Below are 26,198 nucleotides of genomic sequence, written 5' to 3'. Positions count from 1 at the left end.
GCTCTTCCCAAAGTAAGCACGCGAGGCCCATGGCAGCGTCGCTCTTATTGTTTGAAAGACTTGTTCACCGCGAAATTTGGGGGGTGTTAGGAGTGGCTTGGTTCGATCAAAGTAAAGTAAAGTCATTGGTCGGGATTCCTGTAACAACACGAGGAGCCGTGCCTGGGATGATCTACACGGTTTCCTATTGCGCACCTGCTAACCGAGGTCCGCGTAGTCGCTCCTGTTACACCTGCCTTTCCAGAGATGGTTTCAAAGTTGCAATTGGACAGCTTTGGATGCCAAAAGGAGTTCCAGGGCAATGCCAACAGAGCGACTGAGAGTGGTCATAAGACTTGCCAAGTTCATGATCTTCGACTCCTTCGATTCGCGAGATCATGTCTGTAAAGATACCGAGGCTGACTAAGAGGATGCATGAACGAACTCATGAGGCGACTTCATCCGATAGGGCAAAATGATATTTCAACGGTAAATTCCGCTCCTTACCATTTAATGACCTTGTAACGGTCGTCCGGAACAGGTTTGCGTGGGTCATCATCGGCAACCTTGCAGGGATGGTTCAAGCACATCCGCAGCTTTCGAAGGGAAAAACGTGCTCCTCGTGTCCAGATTCATTGATGAATAATCCAGGTCTCAAGATAGACGCACGTGGGACCGAATGGTCAGAATAGGCAGACTCCCCTCCACGAGCTAGGCTTTTCGATCATTGGAAACTGCATGGGTTGCAATGCGAAGCTTCAATTACCCTCCTTTGCTGTCCCGCATTTCCGTGACTAGGTCCCTAGTTCTGGTGTTTATTGGTTGTCGCTTGAACTAAGCAATGTCGTTTCGACGGCTTCTTGAGCTCGGCAGGATGCCCTTAATATAAGGTTAAGAGAGTCAAGTGTATTCTTCCACAACTTTGATGATCCTTATGATCTGATCGCCGGCTTTTGGAACTCTTAATATTGATCGTCCAAAGTCTGAAGGCACTTCTCAAGGTTGAATGAAAATCCTTCCCAGGATGGATTCGAAAGAAAATTCGAGTGTGGCCGCAGAACCAATATGTGAGCAGGTTGACGAAAAGCGGATATTGCGGAAGATCGATTTTCGCTTACTTCCCATTGTGGTGGGGTTGCATGCGATCTCGCTTGTCGACCGCACCAATATATCTGTTGCCAGAATATCTGGTATGGATGAAGATTTGAAGCTCGAAATTGGTCAACGTGCTTTGATTGTCACATCCACGTTTTTTATCGGTTACATTCTTTTCAACATTCCTAGTAATCTTGTGATTCGGAATCTCGGAGCAGCACGATTCTTGGGAACAATTACCGTTCTCTGGGGGGTAGTAACAATCGGTATTGGCGTCGTGAATACATGGGTAGCGGCTGCTGTTTTGAGAAGCCTACTAGGCATCTTTGAAGCAGGGTAAGCATTCGAATCAGGTGTATCAAATAATCTGACTTGGGTAGAAACACTCCTGGATCCATCTTTCTCGTCTCGGCGTGGTATCGACGATATGAGGTCCAGAAGAGACTTGCGGTGTACTTTCTGGGTAGCTTGTTTTTCCAAGGCTTCTCCAACATTTTTGCGTATGGCTTGGTCCAGATCGGCGACCGAACGTCGTACAAAGGATGGCGATGGATATATATCATAGAGGGTGCAATTACTGCAGTCCTCGGTATAATTGCATACTTCTACCTCATCGATTTTCCAGACTCTCGAAGAACAAAGTTCCTCTCTGAGGAGGAAAAGGCTTTCGTCAACAAAAGACTTTCCTGGGATCGGGGTGCCAATGAAACTCATAAAGTGACTTGGCAATCTATGAAGCATGACCTGAAGGACTGGAAAGTTTGGGCTTGCGCATGGATCTACTTCTCTGCCACGATTGGAACATATGCTCTGGGTTTTTTTCTCCCCACCATCCTCAAGAAGGGGCTTGGGTTCTCCCTCGCCGCCTCGTTTGTCCTGTCAGGAGTCCGGGACACCTTTGCCGTCTTCGTGTCCTTCACTTTGTCCTGGTGGTCCGACAGAGTGAAGAAGAGGGGGCCATTTGTCTGCGTTCAGGCACTTATAAGTATTCTTGGCCTGGCACTATTGGCATACACGAAACCGCCGGCTGCGAGGTAAGTAGCCATATTCTCGGTTGCAACTCAAATTGACGAGCCTAGACTTGTTGGTGCTTTTCTTGGTTCAGCCGGTTCCAACTCGATCATTCCATCGGCACTAGCATGGCAAGCCAATAATTGTAGGGAGGGTCGCAAACGCTCAGTCTCAAGCGCCCTTCAAGTCATGTTCGGGGCCACCGGAGGCCTGGTAGCTTCCTATATTCTTAGGCAAAAGGTAAGTCACCCAGATTCTAAACAGCCATTACTCACGTTCCTCAACAGGATGCCCCGGACTATGTTCCAGGTCTTACAACTATCATGACTGTACAGGGGCTGACAGTCATCCTTTCAATATTCCTATCTCTCTGGTGCCAGAGATTGAATAAGCTTGCTAATGAGGGCAAAGTCGTTCTTGAGGCCCTGGAAGGGTTCAGATACACAATGTGAAAGAGCGCCTTGCATGTTGAGTAGGATAATCTGCACAGGTCGGGTGATCAGGCAGGAAATGTATGCCGCAGTCGAGGAGCTTTGATCACTCTTCCTTTGAAAAGTAGGCTACCTGAAAGTTGACACATGTAGACCAAATTGTGACCCATACCAGCTCGCTCCCTAAGCTCAGGTTGGAACATCCAGCACTGGGTGGTTGAATCCCTGTGAACTCTATCTACCTACCTAGGCAAGTAGTAAGAAACCATACGTGATCCCGGGAGCCATTGACGCAATTACGTGCTGTTCGTACAGGTCTTTGCCCACGGCCTTGTGAAAGTCACAGCTGCCCAACAGAGTACACTGAGTCTGGGGGATCGGCAATGGCCTTTCCTTCAAAGGTCCATTCAAGTTTTGTAGAAGGTAACATGTGGATGACTAGAACATCTCCGCTCCCGACTTTACTCGTGGCATGCTTTTTTATTCGAATCTAGATCGTCCTAAGCTCGATTTTAAAGCAACAGTGGACCGAACTCGGAGGAAGGTTTGCCGTACTGGTATGAATCGACTTCGTATTGCCAAGATACCAAGCTTCCTCGGCCGTCTCAAGTTTGCGGCCCCCAAAGTAGATTGGTCTTCAAGGACTCTAATCGTCACCGTGTCCAAGCGGCTTTCATTTCAAGAGTGTTCCTACAATGGTCCTGGCAATCGATGACACCTGGTGTCGTCTCTGCCGGCGTGTCGAATGTTCATTGAGTATGCTGCGAAGGGCCGCAGCACTAGAGACCAGGAACTGATCAACTCCGACATAAGGGCTCATGCTGCTCGATGGGCTTATCAGAAGTCACTGTCACAGCGTCGAGAGGATCAAGAAACGAGTCCCGGCAGCCAAAAGGCTGTCCTGAAGCGTGATGAGTCCAGCATAAATCCGACTCGAACCGGCCCTCGTCCATTACTGCCACGACCATTCCCTCGTGGACGGGCAACTGTTCGAAAAGGCCGAGTTAAAGCCTCCGACCAAACTCTCGTCCCCCGCGATCAAGCATCCATCACTCAAATCATACTCCCTAGAGTTAATAGTCCCATTCAGTCTTACCCGGTACCTCTTGACGGTGACAAATTTCGTGCAATCGAGTATTTCCCCCAATTATGGTCGCGATGGGCGGCGGACGTGATTCCGAATACCCAGGACCGTCAAGTCGCCACAGACAAAGCAGTAGCAACCATTGTACAACGCTGTCTGACAGATGAGCTGCACATGTCTGCATTCATATCCTACGTATTGCAACGCGCTCCAGCTGCCAAACCTTCCAAGGTCTTTCTCCTGCGTATGGCTGGAAAGGCACTCTCAGAGCTGCGATCACGCATCGAGAGCGGGCATGCCTCCTTGGAAGAAGTGGTCTGGCCCATCATCTTCTTGGCCCATTACGAGCTATTTGGCTCTGAAAGTGTAGTTGCAGGTCGGGCTCATCTGAAGGCTGTGGTGGATCTTGGTGGGATGGAATATCTGGATGAGGTTACTAAAGTCTACATACGACGAATGGATCGAGGCTGGTGGTCAGACCATCCTTCAATATTTCCTCCATCACCTGCACCCAGGCCACAATGGGACAAACTTGTGCCTGAAACCTCCCAGAACGACTCCATCGGTGCTGGCTTCAATAATCATGCCGAAGTACTCGGGCCAGAGCTGGTGGAAATCCTGCCCTTTATTGTCGACTGCGTTCGTGCGGGGGTCTTATGTAATGAACTAATGCTCTTTGACTCAGAAGATGAAATACTGCAGAACAAGGTCATTCGCAGGTGCCAAGGTCTTATGGATGCACTCCGGGAGCAGTTGCCCACAGGACCGGAGAAAATGGCATGCATTTATCCTGCAATGATATGGTTACAATACACGACCTGGGTGATGAGAGATCTGGCCACTAAAGCCACCTCCTCAGTGAATGCATATCGCAAAATAACCAACCATGCACACCCGACTCTGTTGAGATGTATTGGGCAGGGCACGCAGGCACAGGAGATGCTATTGTGGGCCGCAGCTGTCGGCATTGCAACTTCATCAGATGAGGCTGTCAGAATTCAATACGCAAGTCATGCATTGAGACTGGCGGCAAACCTGGATCTTGTCGAACTCATGAGCTCGTGGAGAAGCTATATATGGTTCGAAGTGTGTGCTATTGTTGATTACGCATTGATCCTCGATGCACTCGACAAAGCCATGGAGCAGGATTCCAGTCTAGAATCACAAGACTGGGAAACCTCGAGGAGATCAATGATGCATCGATTCGATATTGACAACTCGAACGAGGGGAATCCTCTACCTTGACCGCTCCACCGGCACCACGAATCAATATTTTGGCCAATCCATCGACGATGAAGTGAGTTCAACTTGGGGATAGTGAAACCTCGAGACAGCAATAGGGCGGCAAACTTCCACCTCCCGATAGGGACATATTTTCAAAGCAGCAAACTAAGCCTACCAACTTGGCCGGTGTCTTTTGATTGGATGACTGCAACCTCATCGTGAGGGCTGATGACGGAATCTGCTGAATAACATCAGGCAGTATTCCAATAATGTACTATTAAAGTAGATATTCTGCGAGCAAGGACCAGTTTTAGTTAATCATAACTTGAAGTTCAAACTATTCATCCAAATTCCATTTCTTGAGATCCAGCGTCATTCACCTTTCCCTTCAATCAATCTCCACACCGTCCGGACATCCAGCAGACTCATTCATCATCATGGCGCTTCCACCGAAATTCTCCGGCCAATTGTTAGCCACAGCCGCCAACACATCAACGCAGCACACCATCGAAATCTACCTGGACTATGTGTGCCCGTTCAGCGCCAAGATCTTCAAGACGATCTACACGGGCGTCGCGCCGATCATCGCGAAGCACTACAGCAGCAACCCGGGGGTGCGGGTCATCTTCCGCCAGCAGATTCAGCCATGGCACCCGTCTTCAACGTTGACGCACGAAGCCGGTGTCGCCGTGCTGCGCACCGCGCCCCAGGCGTTCTGGGCGTTCTCGGCCAAACTGTTCGACGCGCAGAAGGAGTACTTTGACGTCAATGTCGTGAATGAAAGTCGCAACGACACGTATAAGCGGCTGGCGAAGCTGGCGGGGACGGTCGACGGTATCGACGAGAAGACGATCTATGATTTGCTTGTTGTCTCGGATAAGCCCGGTGAGGGTGGGAGTCTGAATATCGGGAATAAAGTCACGGATGATCTGAAGTTTCAGGTCAAGGCGAACCGTGTAACGGGCGTGCATGTGACGCCAACCGTGGTCTTTAATGGCGTCGAGGAACGGAGTATTGGATCTTCGTGGACTGTTGAGCAGTGGGAGGAATGGTTGAAGAAGAATATCAATTGACTCGGCCGTCGATTGGAGCCATTGCGAGCTGGGCTTTAGTGGGAAATAAGACAATGATAGGGAAGAAATCCCTATCGGAATGTTACGAATCAGAGAATAAGAGGCGATTGATGCAAAAGTAATATGCTGAGGTTTTTGTGGTTCTGCTAGACCTGAATGAATAACTACCATCTCGCCTAGATTTCTCGACCTTGAGTGCATTCATTCATCAAGACATACAATGGATGTAGTAAGAACGCTCGCTGGATGCACGGTGGAATACCCTTTCCCTTGGTGAAACAAGAACGCCGTCCCAATGCTGCGCTAGTTGATTGAGCCTTGTAAAGAAAGGATCTCCACTTATTGTGCCGGGGGTTGATAGCCGATCGGACGTCTGAGTGTCTGTCAACATGGATGCTCAATGTCCCGCGCGTATAGTCAGACTTACTTGAAGAGAAGAATGTGAGGCTCTGGCTCATGTACCTCGTAGTGTTCCCACCCAAGACTCTGTCGCCATGTTAACATCGGAGTTCAATTGAATGTTGTTCCTCCCACTTACCTGTGTAATTCCGAGAGCTCTCCATTCCTCTTCCCATAAAAGTTTGAGGGTACCTTTCTGATCGTCGAAATAATCACGGGGAATGACCTTCAACATGGCCTTTGGTAGTTGAACATGTCGGTACTCATATTCGGAATCCGAATATCTGGCCCCCTGTCAGCACATGGCTACGACCTTGAGCAGTTGTTCTGGAGGGAGAATACCTTGCGGAGTAGCCGATGGAATCAATGAATTCCTCAAGGCGAGCCCTTTCGGTATCTTGAAGCGGCCGAGGCTTCTTGTTTCGTCTTGTGTGGTCGATATCACCCATTTTTGGTTGGGGAGCACAGTTGCTGTGCGATTGCTCGGGGGCTCAAGGGAAACAGCAACGGGATTTGTGGGTATGTAGGGCAGGAAGGCAGTGTGCGATGTCCTGTGCAACCAACAGTGGGGCCTAAAAGCGCCGATGATCGAGTGCGTTGGTCTCGTGCCCTGCTAGCGCGCGTGAACGAGAGGGGAAGCAGCGTGCACACCGAGTGTTTGACAGGAAAAAGCAGTTGTATAAGACGAGGCACGCGTAGTGGAATTGAAGGTGAGGCTGAATTGGTGATGTCGAGTCTGGGGAAAGGCAAAGACGCGGAACGTGTAAACGAGATGGAAGTGTAGAGGGGTGTACTCATGCGAGTTCAGAAGTCAAACAAATCAAACAGTCGCAGGTAAACAACAGATTTGGTTGGAGGGACAAATTGCAACAGGTCCGAGTCCAAGGCCAAGGAGCCTGAATGCCCAGCCACTAAAGCCACTAGAGTCTCTAGCGGACTTCGGTAGATCGGCAAGCGCAGCCTGATGTCGATTATGTAACCATGATCTTTCGGAACAAAGTTAATCCAGAGATCTACTATCACGTGCATGCGCTCGATAGAAGTTTGTCGCGCGTTGTGGTCGTGGATCTCTTTGGCATGCACTCAATGGAGGCGCGAATGTGCAAGAATCCATAGTCACTGTCTGTCTGCTCGATCACTTTTTGTGAAGATCTGCTGCCTCTAGTGATCTCCTACACGCATAATACTCGGTTCTATATTGCATGGCCCCCTCACGGCGCCCTGTTCTACCCCGTCCCTCCCTGTTTTGAAAGTTGAGGGTTGCCCGCGACCATGAGCTCGAAGCGCAGAAGCGGCCCTGCAGGCTTGCCCGAAGACTTTGCGGCCACGCCAGATCCCAAGCGACGCAAGCGTAACGACGTAAGTGCATCACCCATCAAGTCTTTCTCTTCTCACAACACGCACTGCGAACCACCCCTCCTTACATCTCATAACCCTCGCAAAGTCGACAATTTTACCCGCAATGCATCTCACTACCCATGCCCATAATGCCCGCCCCACCCAACATATCGTCGACCTGCACCCCATTGCACTCATGGTGTTGCACGCGCTCACTGGTGATTTTAGTTGGCCAAACTACATCATCCCCAGGACACCTTTTTCCCCGATGTAGAAACGGCCGAGACAACCACCGAGCAAGGCCTCAAGTTGATCAATCAATTGAAACGGTCCCAAGATAAAAATGGACGGCCAGTTGCCGGTCACTTCATTGATCTTCCTCCCAAACAGGGAAATGAACGCTATTATCAACAGACGGCCATGCCGCTCTCGCTAAACATGATTGAGCAGCGCTTGGAAAAATATGAATATCCAAACATGGAAATGCTCGAAGCAGATCTCAAGCGTCTAGTGCAAAATGCAAAGGATTACAACTCAAGCAAATCAAATGTTTTTGAAGACGCCGAGCGCATACGAAAGGCTTTGTCAAATTACATGCCCAAACACAATCCTGCTTATCTGCGACCGGACTATCGAGCATACCCGACACCAATCCCGCAAGACTTGATTGATCGGGTGAGGGAATCCTCTCAAGGCTCTTCTGAAGCGGCCGCACAACCAGAGAAGATCAAACTTCATTTCTCCAGAAATACTGCCAGACGACGGAGTGAAGCCACCCCAAGCACCCCACGTGATTTGAAAGCAGATATCAAGGTTGAGTTACTTTCCTTTCTCGATGAGTTATCCGAGCAAGATGATGCTATGTAAGTTTCCTTCATCTATGCATTTGTGTTGAAGTCTGATTGTTTTGGATCCCAGAAATTTCGAAGAGAAAGTTTCGAAGAAAGACTATCCCAGTTATTACAAGACAATCGCCAAGCCGACATCCATCTCGGATGTGAGAGCTCTCGTTCAGAAAGATTCCATACAGGACTGGGATTCGCTTGCACGAGAAGTTCGGTTGATTTGGGACAACGCGAAACAGTTCAATGAAGAGCAGTCCCCGATCTACGACATGGCAGAAGTTCTTGACGTAAGTTAACTCTACCGCGATGTCACATGTCGCCCGCAAGGTCGCTAAATATTGTATTGTAGTCTTGGTCGGAGCAAGAACTCCAGGATCGTGGTGCTGCCCCACGACGAAATCTTAGACTCTCTCTCTCACAACCAACAAAACCAAAGGCACTCAGACTGACAATGGGCTCGTCCACACCCACTCCAACCGTTGCTGGTGGGACAATTGATAACGAATCTCTTCGACGTCAAAAAGAAGAAATGGGTCAAGCCCTCAATCGCGCCCAGAGAGCAACTTCACGTGTTCAGCAAGCCAACGGTTCAACACCTGTTCCTTCTAGCGCAGCAATCAGTGTTCGACGCAGCATCTCCATCATCACCGATCAACAGGACACCATCATGTCAGATACCAATGGTTCAGATACTCACAAGGGTCAAGATACAGCTCGCAAAACCTCTCAAACTCCCGGTGTAGCACAGCTTCCAACTCCTGCCGTGGAGACTGATCCCCAGGATCCGACAAAGCCATTGACAAATGGTATTCACAAACATGAATCATCTGCCACACCAGAAAGCAGTCATGCCGCCAATGTTGTCAGACAATCCGATAGTCCTCTTGAACGAAAATACCGTGACCCTGGCAAAGGTAAATGACTGCATTCCCCCAAAGTACTTTTTGTCCTAACACACTTTAGATGTCACCACTGCACTTCTCGCTTCAGTCACCTTCATGACCAATCCCAATGGCCCATCTGACCCCAAGTGGAAATTGACCCGTTATGCTTCACCCATCAAAACACAGACTTCTTGCTTGACTTGCCTTCCAATGAATCATCAGTATATGCGCATCATTCCTCGCTTTACCTCTGAATTGAAGCGTCGCCGACGTCATCGTTCCTTCGTAGTGGTCAATGGACAAACCATTCCACAGCCGACTTCTTCTTCTGTCGAGGGCGCTTACGATGTGCTATTGAAACCTGGTACGAACGAGATCAGTGTTGAAGTACTGGCCGATCTGAAGGAAGGAGAACGAAAGGACTATGCACCACCTCAGCTACAATTTGATTTCGAAAGACTGTCAATGATCATCAACCTAGGATTACTTGATTGATTCCACCTAAGATATGTCAACTGACTTCCAAGGACAGAGGCTAGAATCATTTCGGAGATACTGGCAACCATCACTCCAGTTTCGAAGTTGAGTTTGCTTGGGGAATCCTACTGCTGCAACTGCAGTGGATAATGCTGGGCAAGGAAAAGACACATACCCAAAATTAGCCGATCGGCAGCACAGCCGCTTCTTTTGGACTAATTACATGGTCTATAGGCCCAGCCATGGTCCGTTGTTTTTCTCGATTGTCTTCATAACTCTATTGATACCTGGGCTTGTATGTATCCATAGTCACAGAGGTCAGGGAACTGGGACAGGCACGGCCTTCCAGGGGGTATCTCATTTTTTGTGCATAAGAAGCGACCAATGTCCCAGATATTCTACCTACCTAGGTACGCAGTCAGGCTTTACAATCGATGTGTTCATACCTATGTACCTGAACTTATCCTGGAGTGTTTGCTAGGCGCACTGAAACTGAAACCACCAGTTGAATTCTAGAACGTGGCTTCTTCTTCAACGTCACTGAAGTCCACTGGGAATCGAATACCGCCAAATCCTGCGACCTAGCCGTTTCCCAGAGACGTAGTCCAGTCACTATTATTGACCTGCATGGTCTCGTTGGGACAGGGCTGCTGTAACGCTGGGAGCAAATTTTAGAGTTCGTCTCGACCACGGGGAATGACTCCAACCTCTGGTCTACTGCGAATGGCTGAGAGTTTCGTAGGATGGATTTCCTCAGTGCCCGACTCGGTGCTCGACGGTCATCATTGCTGAGATAACTCGCGATTCGAAAACGTTGAAATCATGTAAAATATACATTTGAATGCCGACCTATAATACTTACTATCTAGGCGAGTATCGTTGCCAACTTAGGCATCTGACGAGCCCAATCTCGTTCCTTTCATAACAAAAACCCAGTTTATGTGTAAGTAAGCTATGGCATGAAACTCCCCTTTCAACCTCGCTTATTTGCCCGCCTTGGGTCCAGCCACACCGGCACCAATGACACTCGGTAACGGCTCTGCACCCATGTTATACAGCAGACCGATTCCACCAGCGATTACGGCCGCCATGAAGACGCCAAACGTCGCGAATAGAATGAATGGGACACTGACGTCCTTCTTCTGGCAGGCGAGTCCGCCCCATTGCGTGGTCTTGGTCGTTCCATCCGCGTTCACGCGTGCCAATGTGCTTCCGCAGCGGCATTTGAAACATTTGGAGTGGGCTTGGTAGCAAGTGCCGTGTCCGGAGCAGAAATTCGTGGTGTTGTCGCATGCAGACTGCGAGGCGAAGCATTCTGGGATGACACGGGGGAGGGTGAAATTTGCGGAAGAGTTACCGGTTGGTTGAGAGGTAAGCTTTGATGTTGATGCGAGAGGAGCGATGGAGGACAAGTCAAGGGGTTCCTCCTCTGGCTCTCCACCAGACCGGCGGGGGTGGGGCTTTGGGTTTGCTTTGGCGAGTTTGGATGGGAGAATTAGAACGGTTGATTCGACGTTCTGGGTGGCTGAGAAGTGTTTGAGAATACGGACGAGGCCAGGAAGGGCGCCCTTGACTTCGGATGGACTCGTGGGCATGAAGTTGTGAAGAGATAGGATAAGGGGGATTTGGGGGATTTCAGAGGCTCGGAGACACGTTGGTTCCTAAGGAAAATAGAGTTAGCAAGATTCAGTTGAGGTGATCAGGATAAACGTACTCCTTCCAGTGGATATGAGAAGATAAGTTCAACGCCCTTGGTGTTTGGGGCGTTTAAGCTTGGTGGAACGAGATACTCGCAGATGCCGTCCTTGGTTTGGCGATCAGGAATGGCTTTGAAGTCTGTGAGCAGGTCCCGAGTAGGGTTTTGGACCCAAATGTCGGGTAATTGCTCGAAGTCGCCCACCGACATGTCAACATCTGTTAATCTTATGAACAGCTTTCCTGGTGCCTCGTCGGTGGTAGTCTCCCCAAATAAGGGTGTCTGATAGCCACCATATATGTTGAGGTCGTCCAACGAATTCTCGTTCATAGAACCGATAGATCGATCGGCTGTGAGAGCTCTCCTCCGAGCAACAATTGCATTGGCCAGCTCTGATTCAAGCATGGCGGTAGAGGAGGAGACCACGGAGCGATCGATGGTGAATAGATATGCGCCTTGAGCAGCGACATGTTGCAGGAGTGCTGCACATGGCAGGAATGAGATTGGAGACTTCATGCTTGCCAGAGAACAGTCCTTGCAGGAGCTGTCGAGAGATTGATGGCAGCGTCCTGAGAAGGGAAGAATGAAGTGCAGGCAAAGGCGATGGTGGAGATCATGATGATAGACGGGGAATTGTTCTACCTGTCGCAGCTGCGTTAATAGTATTCCAGATTCTCCGTATAAGTTGCTCTTCACGGCTCAATGTACCGCCCTATCCCACCCTGCTGAAATTCTGGGCGACCCTAGCTTCGAAAGTAAATTTCGGCCTCACTGTCCGCCGTTCTTGTCTCCAACACTCCGATGTTGAGATCGACCACGGCTTTTGGTTCTGGAAGCCCGCTAACTTATGTATTTACAAATCTTGCGCTACTATTGAGGCACGTTACTGCCGTTGACTTTTATTGTTTGGTAAAGACATTCTTCAAGAAAAAATCCCCGACTCAACATATCCACCAATGGGGACAATTTGACCGTCAGAGTGACAGCTACACAGGACAGGTGAGCGTCACTATGTCCGCAGAAGAAAGCGCAGACTATCTCAAGGGCTCACCAAAGGCTTGTCGGCTACATGAATGACGAGAGAAGCACACAACTGGGGAGGAAATCGAGCGGCCTCCCGCTCCTCCTCTCTGTGCTACCTCGCGTGGAATATCAGTCGGCCTTCCCAAAAGCGACATCTGAATCATTGAAAATTTGTCTAGATGTGGGGTAGGTGACGTTCGCACCATTCGTATTATCACCGATCTGTACAAAGTCGTAAACCTGCTCTTGGCGGGATGGTGGTATCGGCTGGTTTCTGCTTTCGTTTCTCGGGTTATTGTATTCTTCATCCCTGGGAGGACTTGATGGGTTTCTTGATTTGGAATCAGGCCCAGCGGCTGAGGCGAGAACAGGTTAGCAAGCCGGGATTCATGCTGTGGCTCAACCATGGATGTATCGTACCGTATCTGGCACGTGTTCTGTTGAATGTCTGATCTCCAGCAACCACATTAGCTCCACCACTGTTATTTCCTGTATGAGAGACTTTTGGGTAAGGCTGGGCCTACGCATCCACGACGTTAGCCCTCTCATAAACGTGAGGAATGCCAGCCTCGGTAGAAAGCTCACCTGTGGCGCATAAACCTGAGGAGCAGCTCGGGTGCTTTGGTTGAATGTTGGTGGAGGTGGCATGGACTCGCTGTACTGTTGCTTAACCTCATACACGAAATGAGCCAGAGGCGTATGCCCAGGCACAGCAGGATGGTCAGTAGCCCCACCTACCCTATCCAGAGTTGGCAAAAAACCGCCATAACGAGACCGTGCCTGTAGCTCTCTCTGGGTGGCATCTTCTGCGTGAGATGTCAACACTGGCGAAGGATCAACCTGTGGCGGTCGCAGAGAAGCTGGGATAAATGGCAGTGCTGGGTTTGGATTCATGGGCTTGGAGGCCCGGGGGACAACGAGTCCCTGGCGTGATATTGACATGTGTCGAATGAGCAATGATGAGAGGGATTTGTAGTTGTGAACCACGATCTCCAATTTCCCTACGGGCATGGGATTGTCTATGTACCCGTTTCAGCATTGGGTAAGAGATGGACTGAATGGGGCATGCTTGCTTCGCGGCAGAGATGCCCAATGTGCCGCCAGGCAGCCACAACAGCAAGGACGCCTTTTTCTGCAATAGTCTAAGTCAAGAACTACCAGGCTGTCGGAGATTTCTAGGCCTACTATTTGCAGCTATAACCAGGCAAGGTGCCACGGAATACGAACACGGGTTTGGCAACCAGGCTCGTTCAATCAGCAGCACATATGCCCTGCACACGCATATGCAGTCTGCGGGTCAATGCTTTGAAGTTACAAGGACTAGCATGATTCACAATGAGGCAATAAAACAATGGTTTCTTTACCTGATTTGAATGGCTGGTACTCACTTGTCTGCTTACCCCTGGCCGAAGCATATCGTTGCCCCAGAGAAGACCTGACAGCCACCATACACAACATTTGCACCGTTATAGTTGTTGCCTCGATGAATGACTGTGACGCGGGCTGCATCATTGTACGCCGTGGCATGGAATGGTGTTGCTATGAAAGTGTGTTAGTACGTCCAGAGAATCAATAATGTCGTCGCGCCTCACATGAACTTTCTGCTCCGAAGACTTCATCACTCGACGGACCTGTAGTTCTATACAAATATGCTGGTAATTCTGCATTCTCAGGGAGTCGTGATGGCCCTGTTGCGCGGTAGGCGTTGATGTCTTGTGGCTCTGCAACGAGCATTTTGCTGTATTGAATTGCGTCTTGAATATAGTTGCTGCTTGACTGCCCTGCCTCAGTGATGCTAGCATCTTTGAGAGTGGCGATATCTGCTTGAAGACTGGATATACTGGACTGGTTCTGAAGACATAGGGTGTTGGTGGTGTAGCAAAGACTTCTGCGCCTGGTTAGAAATTACCTTTCCGATATTTTCTGAGGGATGGTCTCACTGAGTGTCGACCTGTAAGCCAACTATCAATAGTGTCTTCTGTCGTTCTATGCTTGCTATAGCCTGCTTGATCTCCCCTTGCTGTAGTTTCCAAGATATTGCTCTAGATGGTCTGATCACTCCACGCACCGGGCTGAATTTCTCCATGAGCTTTGTAAGTTGCGCAAGACACTCCTGTAGAGGTGCGTGGGAGCAGACGACTTTCTCTGTTTGTTCTTCAGGTGTCTCGGTTTTTTCACTAAGATCTTTCACTCGAGACAGGATGGTCTGGAGACCTTCAATCTCGAGCTGCAACTTTTTCAGTTCCCGCGATGCATCTTTGAGATCACGTATCAAGCTGACGAGGGAAGCAGCCACTTGCAAAACCGTCAAGATGCTTGCGCTGATACTGAAAGGGTCCGCCATGGATAAAAGTGGTGGAGGTGGCGAATTGTAAAACATAGACAGGTGAATCTAGTCGTTGGATATTGCAGAAGCTGGCGAGGTCCAGCACGGCTGCGAAGTCTGGACGTTCTGGCAGGCTCACTGTTTATATATGCGGAACCCGCCTATGCGAGACATTCCATTGTGCGAAGGGAGAATTCCATTCACAGTGTTACAGTAAATGAGGAAGCAGACGACCGGTGTGTAACAAAGGATGGCGCAGTCGCTGTCCCGAATCTCGACGAGCATATTTGTGTAATCATCTGAGGCACTCCAAGGTAGACTCGTTGCCTTGTTGCTGGCTTAGACGCGAGAATGGCAACTCCCCGGGCTCGACGTTATGGGCGCTAATCGGGCCGTGCCAGCCTAGATATCTTTCAAAATCGCCTACGAGAAAGCTAATACCAACTAACTAATCCGCAGTTGGCACCATGTGGAGAGATCACTGCCACACCGGCTACGAAGTACGAGTAGGTGTCGGCCTGAGGGACCACGTCAAGCATCATCAGTTACTGGCAACATGTTTTCGAGTCCACCTAGGCGGGCCTGCTCTCATGAGTCGCGAATAGATAAACAAGGATTCACTGAGAAAGGCTGAATCAGAGAACCATAACACACCTTGAAGTGCTAAAATGCGCTTGGTGGGTATTGGTACCATCACATTGTGGATTGATGGGGCTCCCTTCAGAATCGTGTTCAACGGAATTGATTTGTCGGGTTGTAAATGTGTTGCTGTCCGAGCCCCAGTGAATAGTGACAAACGTGACATGAATGGCACCTTTGAAAAATTGAAGTCTGGGCCCCTGCTCGTCTCACAACCGCTCGAGGTATAAGCGGGAGGAGCTTTCGCATGTGTAACATGTTGCAGCCGGATAAGTTGTGTTCTCAATGCATAATCATTTTCAGGCCATGCTGGTCGATGCCGTTCACTAATTCCGAAGGTATATTTATTTGTGAACGATCCACGCCTCACACAAAAATGCTTAGACAATCAAGATACATATATACCAGGTTCTAATACACAGCAAGAAGTCAATATTGTCACATCGCGTCCAAGGATGAAACGCCACATCATTTAGATTCCCTGCTGATCCCCAATCAGCATTTGCCGTACGTTGTAACACTTTGCCCTGACCACGATATTCCCAAGAGAACTTCTTTATCTTTGAGCAGCTCCACCTGTTCTCTGTTTTCCTCAGTGACGCTGCAATCTTCCCATACTAATTCGTAGTAGGCACCACCACCTTCGAATATGTCTCGAATGCTCAGGACAATATTACGCAGCTGTATTAGTTGAGGGCCGATTTCCTGCGCCTGAGGCGACCGAAGAAGCAGGCGCTCCCCCAAAGTTATTGTAGCGTGATAACCGGCATTTCTGTGTTCAAGTATGCTCTTGACCTCTTCCCAGACTTCTTTTCGGGCCCGGCGCTGCTGAGCATGATTTGTCGGACCTATGGACTTCGCCAACTGCCCAACCCCATCAATTAGCCGTTTCACAAGGGATACCACAGTCTGCGTTTCCGTCACGTGGAAGTTTTCGGGTTGCACTAATCGTATTGACGCGAGAGACTCGGACTTAATTGAATGCGTTTCGGTGAGTTCAATCTCAGTGGATTGTGAATCGATCAGGTGTGGAACGGTAGGCATCGGTTGGGTACATCTTGCGGAGGCAAGGCTGCGGTGAGGGCCAAAACGAGTGAGTATGCCGCGGCACCACCCCAATGCAATGGGCCTTCTTGATGGTTCCAAATGGTTCGTACCGCTACTGGCCTCATAATGACTCGGGGTGGCCCTACAAGACCTTGGTGGTAGCTTCACTTCTTCGTTGGAACCACGTTCACGAGACCGACGAAGATGGCCCAGTCCCAAACAGCCCATCATGTACTCAGTCAGGCAGGTTGTTGTACAGCCCTGCAAACGTGTATCCAATGGGACAAGGGGTATCCCCTAGCCAAATGTCCCGAATCTATGCAATCACTTGACAATGTTATTAGCGCAAGATTTGGTGTGGCTGTAGGGTGAAGCGTGCTGCTGCCAGACCCTGCTTAAGAGGTCAGTGTCTGTTTGCCAATCCATCATGATAGTCTGTTGACTTCTATCCCAGAAGAATCCCAAGTTTACTGATTTCTGGCGAAAGAAATATGAACCAGGACGTGGATATTCCGCTGGCAGTTTGATCTTCATATTGACAGCCAGCTTTATTCGAGAAAAATCTTAGAGGTCTAAGATTTGGCGACTGCATACTAAAGAAGTAAGAACGAACCTTTTCCGAGACCAACAGACAATAGCGCGGACGTGGGATGAGCTGCTCTCGCCAAACAGGTATCCACAAAACGAAACGCCCGATGGCAGCTACGATCTAGGTGGTCAATGGATTTAGGGTGTCAAGCAGACTGCCATGTAATGCAGTTACAAGCGGGCAAATAGAGGCTCTGAAGGTACTGTTGTGTTCTCGATCATTGGTGTGACTTGTGTTGCTCGAGCTGATAGTGAAAGGTGTGGGAAAGCGAATGAAAGTTGAATGAAAGGGGTGTTCGTTGGACGACTGCTGTCAAGGCAACCAGGTTGCCACGCCTCAGGCAGCGGGCAATGGGGAGCATGCCAATGATATCCACAAGCCGAGACATGGGTTCATGCAAGCCGCTTGTAACCCCGATCAAGAACCACTCGTCACTCAATTCCTGTCCACCGCCTGATGCAATGCGTGACCTCGGGTGCCTCGGGCATTCAGTCCTCGTGGATTGCAGAAACTCGCACACCGGTTTCATTGCTGCAGCTCGCGGAGGGACCTCGTGACTTGATATTGCCAGGGCCCAAGGGACGGCCCATTGCGCATTGTTCTGGGGCCCGAACATTCCTGGGTTGTTCCCCAATTCGCTCTTCATCCTGTTCGATTGCCATGTCCCAATATTTCCAGATAGAGGGAATCTTGCTGTGAGCCTCATTAAAGAAAACACTTCCTCATCTTACGACAAAAGACATATTTTCGCATGCCACCAAGCTTGTAGTCTCCGCAATGATAATCCACCAGAACATCAGCTGCCTTTCTGCAGGCCTAGTAGCCGGATGCAGCAGGCTATGACATGGCTGAGTCGAGCGTCAACGTGAATCAGATTGGGGACTCCACTTCATCCAATAATTTACACGGGGGAACACAAATTATCGTCGGGAACCCACGTTTTGGTTCGGCTGGCAAGTACGCAGATTGTCAAATGCTAATTGTTGACTAACGGGACTACTTAGGAGGAAGACTCTCGTCAGAGAGTAACTGGAAAAGTCAATTCGATACGACGGACTATTGTGCCTACCAAGTTAAAGTGGAGGTCCCCTTCGATGGTACCTGCCATTGGATCGATGGAGTTGGAGAGTACCAGGAATGGCTGCGTGGCACAAAGTCATTCCTATGTGTGGTCGGAAACCCCGGGACGGGGAAGACAGTCCTTGCTAGGCACATAAGAGACACCATTGAAAGGCATATCCAGTCCGAAGAACCTGAGGAGTCAACCAAACTTATCTGGTATTTTTGCAGTTCTACGTTGGTTGACACCAGAGACCAGGCAGCACAGCAGCCAGCTGCTATCTCCATTCTTCGAAGTCTTATTCATCAATACTTGATCCACGCATCGGACTCAGCATCAGCAGCACAGTGTATCAGGAAAAAATATGACCAGTCTTCTAACGGTCTGTTGGATTCCTACGCGCAGCTCGCGGAACTTTTTGGGAAAGTGATAGAGAATCCCGGGGGCGAAAATTGGTACTGCATTATTGATGGCTTCGACAGCATAAGGGATGTCAGTGATAGAGGCGTCCTTCTAAATACCATCGCACCAAATTCAAGCATATATGGCGATAGAGATTGCCGAAAACGCGTCAAACTCCTGCTTACCACCCAGCCGTGTCAAGATATTGCATCAATGGTAAGGACAGTCGGATACGACAACATTGTCTGCTTTTCTGATGCCGAAGGCAACGCCGCGAATAGTCTAGACATTGAACGATTCGTTAAGGCTCAGTCTTCAGGCTTCGGTGGATATTCTCTGGAAGACAGTGAAAAATGGCAGGCGAATTTGATTCGCGAAGCCGCAGGAAACTTCAGATGGATCGCCGCCGTCCTGCCCGTGCTTGCCGTGACGCCGTTACAGCGGAGGCAAAAGAAGATGGAAACCGTCTCTTCGGATAGTATGAGAGCTATGATTGAGACGATTTTCGAAAGACTGAACGCGAGTGACGAGCGCAAACGCGGTGAGCGCGAATGTCTGCTTGAGCTCATTGTCACGGCAAGGCGTCCTCTGAAACTGTCTGAGCTCGTCGCAGCAACCAAGCTAGCGGGGAGGCCGTTCTCTAAGTTGGGCTTTGCATTTTTCACCAAGACAGTGTTATGCGACCACATCCAATTGTGTGAGCCGGCCGTCCGGCTTCAAGGTACAGAAATCCACCTATTTCATTTTTCGTTGGAATCTGCTGTCAAGTCCAGGCCCCACTGGAATCACGCGTACACACGCGATTTGCACCACCGCATGGCCAGTTGCTGTTTGGCCTACCTTGTGTTCTCTACTTACGATCAAAATCCCCTGCAAGGCTCATTCAGGCAGGATTGTGCTCAGGAACAAGGCAGGCTCATGGAAAAATTCCCATTCTTGGATTATGCATGCTTTGCATGGCCCTATCATCTCCAGAACGCCCATGATTCAGGCTCTAGGGAGCTTTGGAAATTCGTTCAATCAAATTCTTCTGAAAATACTAGAGAATTGATGGTTCAGTTGGATCAATTCCGCTTTGGGGAGGAATATGTTCGAGGCCAGTCATGGCTGCACATGTTGATCCGCCATAATCTAACAGCATTAGTGGATTATCTTTTGCGTGCGCCACAACGCGCATCTACTCCGCTTAACATCAACGCTCGTGATGAGAAGGGAAGAACACCAATCTGGCTGGCCGTGGCCTATGGGCGAGAGGACATGGTGAGATTCCTGCTTGCCACCAAGTCGGTGGATTGCAACACGTCAGATAATGAAAAAGGCTTGAGCCCGGTGATGCTCGCGGCAGCGCGGAACCTTGACGAGATCGTCAGGCAGTTTGTCAACGTCAACTTCACGTATATCGATTGGGACCAAGGTGATAGCCAAGGTCGTACAGCTCTCTGGTTGGCAGCCTCGCATGGCCACGGCGAAGTAGTAAGATCAATTCTCGAAAAAGTAACAGATCAGGTTAAGCTAGAAGTCAAGTGCTTGGAGCAAACTGCACTTGTAATCGCTGCACGGAAGGGCCACGATTCGGTGGTCGCTACCCTTTTGGCCTGTGGTGCAGACGTTGAATCAGAAGACGACATGGAAAAACGAACTGCACTATCCTGGGCAGCGGGCAACGGGCACAGCAAAGCTGTGACTTACCTTATCGAACGGGGAAGCGCCAACATCGATCACAAGGATGCCAAAGCAGGGCACACACCCTTGGAATGGGCGGCTGCTGGCGGATTTGATGAGATCGGCAAATTGATCATCAAAACGCATTGCGAAAGGCACGCTGATAGGTGGACATGCGAATTGACCGAAATGCTGCTCCATGCTACCAAGACAGGCCAGATCCATCTTTTCCGCATCCTGTTTAACTATCCAGATGTAAGTCCTGAGATGCGGCGCAAGTCTCTGTTTTCAGCCGCAGAGGAAGGCTATCTCGAAATCGTTGAGCAAATTCTGGGACATCAGTCCCTGTCCGTAAGTGTGAACTCAAGGGACGAAGAGGATGACCGTAAGACACTACTCATGCGTGTCGCGGAAAAAGGCCGCTCTCAAATACTGTCTCTTTTGTTGAAGCAGGAAGGGATAGATCTTGATGCCACTGACTCACAGAACAGGAAGGTGGACGACTGGGCCGTGGGTCGTCCAGAGATCGTCGCACTTTTGAGAGACAAGCGGAAGAAAGTGGCGAGTCGCACAAGTATGAGAATCCCCTTATCGTGTCTGGCCCACTGAGTGGACGAGCTGGCGTGGCCTAGATTCTACCGACATGCCAGTCTTTTTCCACCCAATTTGTCGGGGAAGTCCCGTATTTGACGCTGATGAAAGGGCGTCTGATCAATGTGCAATCAAATTATTGCGACATGATCTTTGGAGATTCTGATTTTGTACCCATTTCCCCCCTCCCTGCCGAGGACCCATGCTGGTCACTTTATCTAAACACGGTTCATATGGCGGCAAGGGGAAGAGGCGGCAGAATTGAGTGCCTGGAAGGGCAAAGTCTCTGAGCAACACAATCATGTTTTATATGTAATGTCTTGATAATTTAATGTCTTGATAATGTCACGTCAATTACTAAAGGAGGGTATCCATCGATTCTACGAAGCCTGAGTCATACGCAGATACTCTGATGCTGAACGTTGACACCACGCCACAAGGTAGCTCACTCGCCACCTGCGCCACAACGACAGAATTGCACGTGCTTTCCGCCTGAGCGCTTTCCCAAAGTTCCCCTCCAGATTTCTCCAATATCAAACTTGAGGGATTCTAGACTGCGGCTTCAACACCACCATTGAATGTGCATCAAATTTAATCTCGGAGGATAGGATATCGAGCAGACGATACTTGGCTTCCTATAGACGATCCTTTGACATCGATATCGACCCGAGTCTGTCGCTCAACCTAGCAGCCGGGCAGCGTTCTGCGACAATCCCATGAGCCTCACGGTATCATGGTCTCCCACTCAACTCACTCCCAATGCTACGCTACCTATTCAGTAGATCGCGTTCTATCCGTGTGCCATCAAAGAATGGGCAGTTTGGTGTACAAAAGGTCTCTGTGACCAAGAACTCTCGGTATGCATACCAAAACGAATCCATCAACTACATTCGTCTAATTGAGCCATAGGTTCAATGCCTCCCGCTTTTTGACAACGTTTGTTATAAGCGTCTGTGTTGTAAGGACCGTGGACCATGTCTTCTCCGACCGAGACCTCAAGAAGGGCTTCGACAGACTAAAGAGTAAAGAATGGTGGGCTGGCCATTGGAAACAGGCACAACAGCAAACATCCGCAGACGGAGCTGGCCGTAGTGAACCCGACAACGAAAAAGCCATCCATCTGATGCTTCCAATCTGGGTACGCCGTGCGCAACGTGGGTGGTATAAAGAAGACGATCCTCAATGGAAAGCAAATCAAAGTTTTGCTCAGGATAAGAAACGTCAAGACGCTGTCGCCACCAAGATTTCTGCTCTGGTGAGAGAACACCTCTTGAGTGATCAATATCGTGGCTGGGTACAATATCTACAAACTCTTCAAATTGGTATGGAGCTGGATCTGGTGATACCCATCGCTCCCGCGGCGCATTACGAAGTCCCTTGCATATTTATATCACCATCAGGAGATGTTGCATATGGGTGGCGACGCTTGCCTGACAGTGTTGGTGCCAAGATGGATCGCATCTTCCATCCCGTCATGCTAAGCAAGGCTTTCTATGCTGGCTGCAAGGAATTTGCACGGGTGACATATATCATCACAAAAGCACGAGTGGCTGACAGCATGAGTGCATTCCGGGAAGAAGGGGAGGCAAACAAGACATTGTCTAAGGAAGAAAAGGCCAATCGGAGCCTAGCCATCGCAAAGGCCAGCGACCAAACTCTCAAGAGAGTTCTTCCTTTCTTGAGAGGTGAATATGCGGATGATGATCCGAGGCAAGCATATCGAGACGCTGTCCGTGCAATGACCTACAAGGCTGCCATTGAGAGGGGTTGTGTTGTTTTCCGCAATTACTGGGTCATGGGCCAGGCCACAGAAATGCAAAAACCCAACGGCAGCCTAGTATGTTTCAAGGGGACAGTTCGTTGTAAAGGCGACAAAGGGCAACTACTGCTCCATGTTGCTGTTTTCTATGATGTGGCTACCGAAAGCATCATTGGAAAACCCGTGTATAGCGCAGCAGAGATTGTCCCGCATCCTGACCATTGGCATGGGGGAAAGAGCCACAATCAAGCTCAACAAGCTATTGCGATCAGCGGCGCACATCCAAAACCTGCCAAACCCGCCTTGAAGCGTCCTGCGAACAGTACAGAGCCACCACGAGAAACTTCTGCACAGAGTTCTCCTCCTGTCAAAGACGAAGAAGAATGAGTCCAACCTTTTTTCATGAATCCAATGTATGCAAAGAAAAGCACGGCGTCTGACGGAGTTCTCGGCATGGTATTGAGAAGATATTCTGTATAATGTCGGATTCAGTGGCTTGGGATCACTCCTTCAATTATCCACCAAAACAAGTCGACAGATTCTCGTGTCCTAATCACTGTGGAATATCATACATCTCATTTTCATCCCTTTGTCTCAATTTGGATCTTGCATTCCGCTCATTTTCCATCATGTCCAATCTAGCCTTATTGACAATCGGCATTTATTTCCTACTCAACCTCGTTGTTACCCTAACCAACAAGCAAGTGGTGTCAGAAACCTCATGCCCGTATCTTCTTACAGCGACACATGTTTTGTGTACCTTGATAACCACAGACCTCATTTCATCATTCTCAAATAAACCCATCGACCATCCCGAACGAACCTGGCGCACGAGGTTCACCACCTTAAGCTTTCAGGCCCATACCATCCTGGTCTGCTTCTCTCTCCTGTACACCATCAACATTGCCATTTCCAACCTCAGTCTCGGACTTATCAGTCTCTCACTACATCAAACGATTCGCGCCACAGCACCAGCCATCACAGTGTTGCTCTCGATAACTCTGCTCAGACGCCCTCTCAGCTCCTACTCCTTATCGACCTACCTCAGTCTTGTGCCAATCATTGCTGGCGTCATTTTCGCAACCACCCTGCCCACCCTTGACGATTCCGCATCACATGGACAAGAAACCCCATCGTTCAATGGGATCATCATCACCCTCAGTGGCGCCGTTCTCGCTGTCCTCAAAACAATACTCACCAACACACTGCAAAGCAAGCGAACGCCACCTCGCACCGCACGGCCAGCCTCAAGTTTGGATTTAAGCCTGAATCTGTCACCAACGACCCTTATCCGCTACACCGCGCCCTTCGCGGTCATTCAAGCACTGCTGCTCGCCTGGTGGGCTGGGGAGATTCCGAGACTCCATCGAGTCATCGTCCGTAATCTAGGGAATGCCATACCTGCCGCTACCAACGGCAGGGTTCTTGCCATCACAGCGATCAATGTCTTCGCCGCGGGTATGTTGAACATCGCATCCTTCGAGGCAAACCGGCGCTGCGGACCGCTGGCGATGGCTGTCGTGGCGAACTTGAAGCAGGTCATGATTCTGATCATTGCACTGTGGGTCAAGGACGATGATGGAGGTTGTGGTTGGAGAGTCGTGCTCGGGGCGCTGATGACGGTCGTTGGGGGTGCTTGGTTTGCTTGCGCGCAGTGGAAAGGGGAGAGAGGGGAGAAGGACAGGGAAAGTATCCCTAGGTAGAGTAGACTCAACATCGGAGGAGGGAAGGTTGGGTGAGGATTAGAGTGAGCACAGCCGTGTTGGACGATATCCATTGCTCTATCCATGGTATCCTGATGTATATACCGCCTCCACCCATAGCATGTTCATATGTGCACATGTGTCAAGACTTTTTTACTTTTCAAGCCGGTATTACATTCGCCGCCGCAACATGATCGTACATTAACTTTACCTTCGTGTCCGGTTCCTCGCAAAAGTCCCTTTATATAAGTCCAATCATCCATCCAAACTTTTTACCGCGGCCTCAAAGACCTTCTTGGCTTCATCCTGCCCCTTCTTGACCACCTCCTCCATTTGCTTGTGCGCCTTGTGCAGCTCATCGACGATGACGAGCTTCCCCAACTCCATTTTGCGGTGCCGTTTCTGTGCGTCGCCCCGCGCTTTCCGGATGTCGTTGCTGGCGCGTTCGAAGCATTTCTTTGCCTCTGCTTTCGCTTGCGCACGGGTTTCGGCCGTCGCGGGTGGGACAGGAATCAGGATCACCAGCGCGTTGTGGGCGTCTGGTTGCGGCGCTAGACTGTGTGCGCTTGCCTGCAGGGCAGATATTATGGGTTTCACGTGCTGCGGATTGAGGTTAGTTTAGATATTTCTTTTCTCCCATGGATGGAGCCAGACTCACCGCTTCTTCCGCACAGTACACCTGTAGCATGCGACCAGTCTTAGGCACCACGCTGGCGATGTCGCCGATCTTGGTGCGCTCTCTATGTGGTGATGTACCATGCGTCTCTTTGCCCTTGACATTCAGATCCACAGGTAGTTCTTCGACCATGACAGGGGTGATCCGTCCCGCATCCCGCGTCTTTGTCAGCGCATCCTTCAGCCGAGCTATTGCGGACGCGATCCCGCGGTCAAGCACCGTGAAGTCATACGGGTCGATCTCCTCATCCTTCTCCTGTGTGGCTGCGTTGTCGGGGATGGGTTGGGACTTGTCTTTTGGGGATGTTACCTCTGGACTTGTGCGGGCGGATTTTGAGGACGCGGAGGATTTCTTCTGGAAGACTTGCGAGGTGCTGAAGGCGCGCATGGAGGAGGAATAGGAGCTATTTACTGTCCGTGGAGGTTGGCATTGTTGCCGGAGGATTTGTCGACATTCTCTGCAAATAGAGCTTGTCGGAGACCGAGACTGTAAGCTGGATAGTGACCAAAGTTGATTTATAATTCTGTAATCCGGTACCTTGCTTCTAGGAGGCATCTTGAAGGTTGGTGACTTGATCGGTCATAAGATGTATTCAGTGCTTAAGAACTCAGGGGCAGGGACGCAGCAAAAGTTGGGGAATAAATTCGAAAGAGGTCAAATTTGGAGAAGATGTTGCACGTGACTAGATGAAACGTGTGCCAGCCTCACTCGACTGTCGCTACAAATTGGCATTGTCGTTACCTGAGGAAAATAACAATTCGATTCTCCTGTGCAGATCGTTTCTCTTGGAATGCTGCCATGAAGATCAACTGCAAAGGTTGGGGTCATACCCGGCATCGTTAAAACTAGAAGATCCCGCAAGGCTGGGTACCCCTATTCATTCTAAAGGCTGAACACGGCGAACATTATGATGAAACATGGCAGAACATCATTCCGAGCACAATCCCACTACTATCTGGAAAATGTTCAACGTTAGTATTGTTCTATGTAGCCCATCCACGAAACCGGGAATCCACCTAAATAATGGGTAGTTTTTAGCTCGATCGGCATGTTCAGCCTGATGCCAAGGCCCACCAGTCCCCGGTGCCCATAGACTGTCAACAGTGCTCGTCTGCTTGTCTTTATGTGGATGAAGGTGATGGTCTTAGCCGAAACGACAGTTATGGTCGTATTGGCCAAAAGGTA

The 26,198-nt window shown here is 49.7% G+C and overlaps 12 protein-coding genes across 12 annotated transcripts; 7 read left to right on the top strand and 5 right to left on the bottom strand.

Annotated features, from left to right (window-relative positions):
* Positions 1 to 1,003: 1,003 nt before the first annotated feature.
* On the top strand, positions 1,004 to 2,537 carry LTR84_003677 (uncharacterized protein; the record flags this gene model as incomplete). The annotated part of the gene is made up of 4 exons (XM_064847261.1): positions 1,004 to 1,410; positions 1,455 to 2,108; positions 2,154 to 2,325; positions 2,373 to 2,537. 4 exons carry the CDS (start codon positions 1,004 to 1,006, stop codon positions 2,535 to 2,537), a joined length of 1,398 nt encoding a protein of 465 aa, XP_064704982.1.
* A 724-nt stretch (positions 2,538 to 3,261) lies between these two features.
* On the top strand, positions 3,262 to 4,845 carry LTR84_003676 (uncharacterized protein; the record flags this gene model as incomplete). The annotated part of the gene is made up of 1 exon (XM_064847260.1): positions 3,262 to 4,845. One exon carries the CDS (start codon positions 3,262 to 3,264, stop codon positions 4,843 to 4,845), a length of 1,584 nt encoding a protein of 527 aa, XP_064704981.1.
* A 416-nt stretch (positions 4,846 to 5,261) lies between these two features.
* Positions 5,262 to 5,897, top strand: LTR84_003675 (uncharacterized protein; the record flags this gene model as incomplete). The annotated part of the gene is made up of 1 exon (XM_064847259.1): positions 5,262 to 5,897. The coding sequence occupies one exon, from the start codon at positions 5,262 to 5,264 to the stop codon at positions 5,895 to 5,897; it is 636 nt and encodes a 211-aa protein (XP_064704980.1).
* Positions 5,898 to 6,236: 339 nt separating this feature from the next.
* CKS1 (Cyclin-dependent kinases regulatory subunit (Cell division control protein cks1)) lies at positions 6,237 to 6,745 on the bottom strand (the record flags this gene model as incomplete). The annotated part of the gene is made up of 4 exons (XM_064847258.1): positions 6,237 to 6,270; positions 6,325 to 6,383; positions 6,436 to 6,580; positions 6,639 to 6,745. The coding sequence occupies 4 exons, from the start codon at positions 6,743 to 6,745 to the stop codon at positions 6,237 to 6,239; spliced, it is 345 nt and encodes a 114-aa protein (XP_064704979.1).
* An 823-nt stretch (positions 6,746 to 7,568) lies between these two features.
* Positions 7,569 to 9,858, top strand: LTR84_003673 (uncharacterized protein; the record flags this gene model as incomplete). Its single annotated transcript, XM_064847257.1, has 5 exons — positions 7,569 to 7,655; positions 7,863 to 8,497; positions 8,553 to 8,766; positions 8,829 to 9,393; positions 9,443 to 9,858. 5 exons carry the CDS (start codon positions 7,569 to 7,571, stop codon positions 9,856 to 9,858), a joined length of 1,917 nt encoding a protein of 638 aa, XP_064704978.1.
* A 965-nt stretch (positions 9,859 to 10,823) lies between these two features.
* LTR84_003672 (uncharacterized protein) lies at positions 10,824 to 12,052 on the bottom strand (the record flags this gene model as incomplete). The annotated part of the gene is made up of 2 exons (XM_064847256.1): positions 10,824 to 11,501; positions 11,555 to 12,052. The coding sequence occupies 2 exons, from the start codon at positions 12,050 to 12,052 to the stop codon at positions 10,824 to 10,826; spliced, it is 1,176 nt and encodes a 391-aa protein (XP_064704977.1).
* Positions 12,053 to 12,688: 636 nt separating this feature from the next.
* Positions 12,689 to 13,570, bottom strand: LTR84_003671 (uncharacterized protein; the record flags this gene model as incomplete). Its single annotated transcript, XM_064847255.1, has 3 exons — positions 12,689 to 12,915; positions 12,980 to 13,079; positions 13,145 to 13,570. 3 exons carry the CDS (start codon positions 13,568 to 13,570, stop codon positions 12,689 to 12,691), a joined length of 753 nt encoding a protein of 250 aa, XP_064704976.1.
* A 385-nt stretch (positions 13,571 to 13,955) lies between these two features.
* On the bottom strand, positions 13,956 to 14,903 carry LTR84_003670 (uncharacterized protein; the record flags this gene model as incomplete). The annotated part of the gene is made up of 3 exons (XM_064847254.1): positions 13,956 to 14,098; positions 14,152 to 14,447; positions 14,500 to 14,903. The coding sequence occupies 3 exons, from the start codon at positions 14,901 to 14,903 to the stop codon at positions 13,956 to 13,958; spliced, it is 843 nt and encodes a 280-aa protein (XP_064704975.1).
* A 3,101-nt stretch (positions 14,904 to 18,004) lies between these two features.
* LTR84_003669 (uncharacterized protein) lies at positions 18,005 to 20,893 on the top strand (the record flags this gene model as incomplete). The annotated part of the gene is made up of 2 exons (XM_064847253.1): positions 18,005 to 18,104; positions 18,165 to 20,893. The coding sequence occupies 2 exons, from the start codon at positions 18,005 to 18,007 to the stop codon at positions 20,891 to 20,893; spliced, it is 2,829 nt and encodes a 942-aa protein (XP_064704974.1).
* Positions 20,894 to 21,634: 741 nt separating this feature from the next.
* Positions 21,635 to 23,021, top strand: LTR84_003668 (uncharacterized protein; the record flags this gene model as incomplete). Its single annotated transcript, XM_064847252.1, has 2 exons — positions 21,635 to 21,732; positions 21,785 to 23,021. 2 exons carry the CDS (start codon positions 21,635 to 21,637, stop codon positions 23,019 to 23,021), a joined length of 1,335 nt encoding a protein of 444 aa, XP_064704973.1.
* Positions 23,022 to 23,263: 242 nt separating this feature from the next.
* On the top strand, positions 23,264 to 24,337 carry LTR84_003667 (uncharacterized protein; the record flags this gene model as incomplete). Its single annotated transcript, XM_064847251.1, has 1 exon — positions 23,264 to 24,337. One exon carries the CDS (start codon positions 23,264 to 23,266, stop codon positions 24,335 to 24,337), a length of 1,074 nt encoding a protein of 357 aa, XP_064704972.1.
* Positions 24,338 to 24,592: 255 nt separating this feature from the next.
* LTR84_003666 (uncharacterized protein) lies at positions 24,593 to 25,400 on the bottom strand (the record flags this gene model as incomplete). The annotated part of the gene is made up of 2 exons (XM_064847250.1): positions 24,593 to 24,937; positions 24,996 to 25,400. The coding sequence occupies 2 exons, from the start codon at positions 25,398 to 25,400 to the stop codon at positions 24,593 to 24,595; spliced, it is 750 nt and encodes a 249-aa protein (XP_064704971.1).
* Positions 25,401 to 26,198: the final 798 nt, after the last annotated feature.

The sequence above is a fragment of the Exophiala bonariae genome (genome assembly GCF_035927105.1).
Source record: "Exophiala bonariae strain CCFEE 5792 chromosome Unknown scaffold_17, whole genome shotgun sequence".
NCBI classification, from domain to species: domain Eukaryota; kingdom Fungi; phylum Ascomycota; class Eurotiomycetes; order Chaetothyriales; family Herpotrichiellaceae; genus Exophiala; species Exophiala bonariae.
This window is presented reverse-complemented; position numbering and strand designations above follow the sequence as displayed.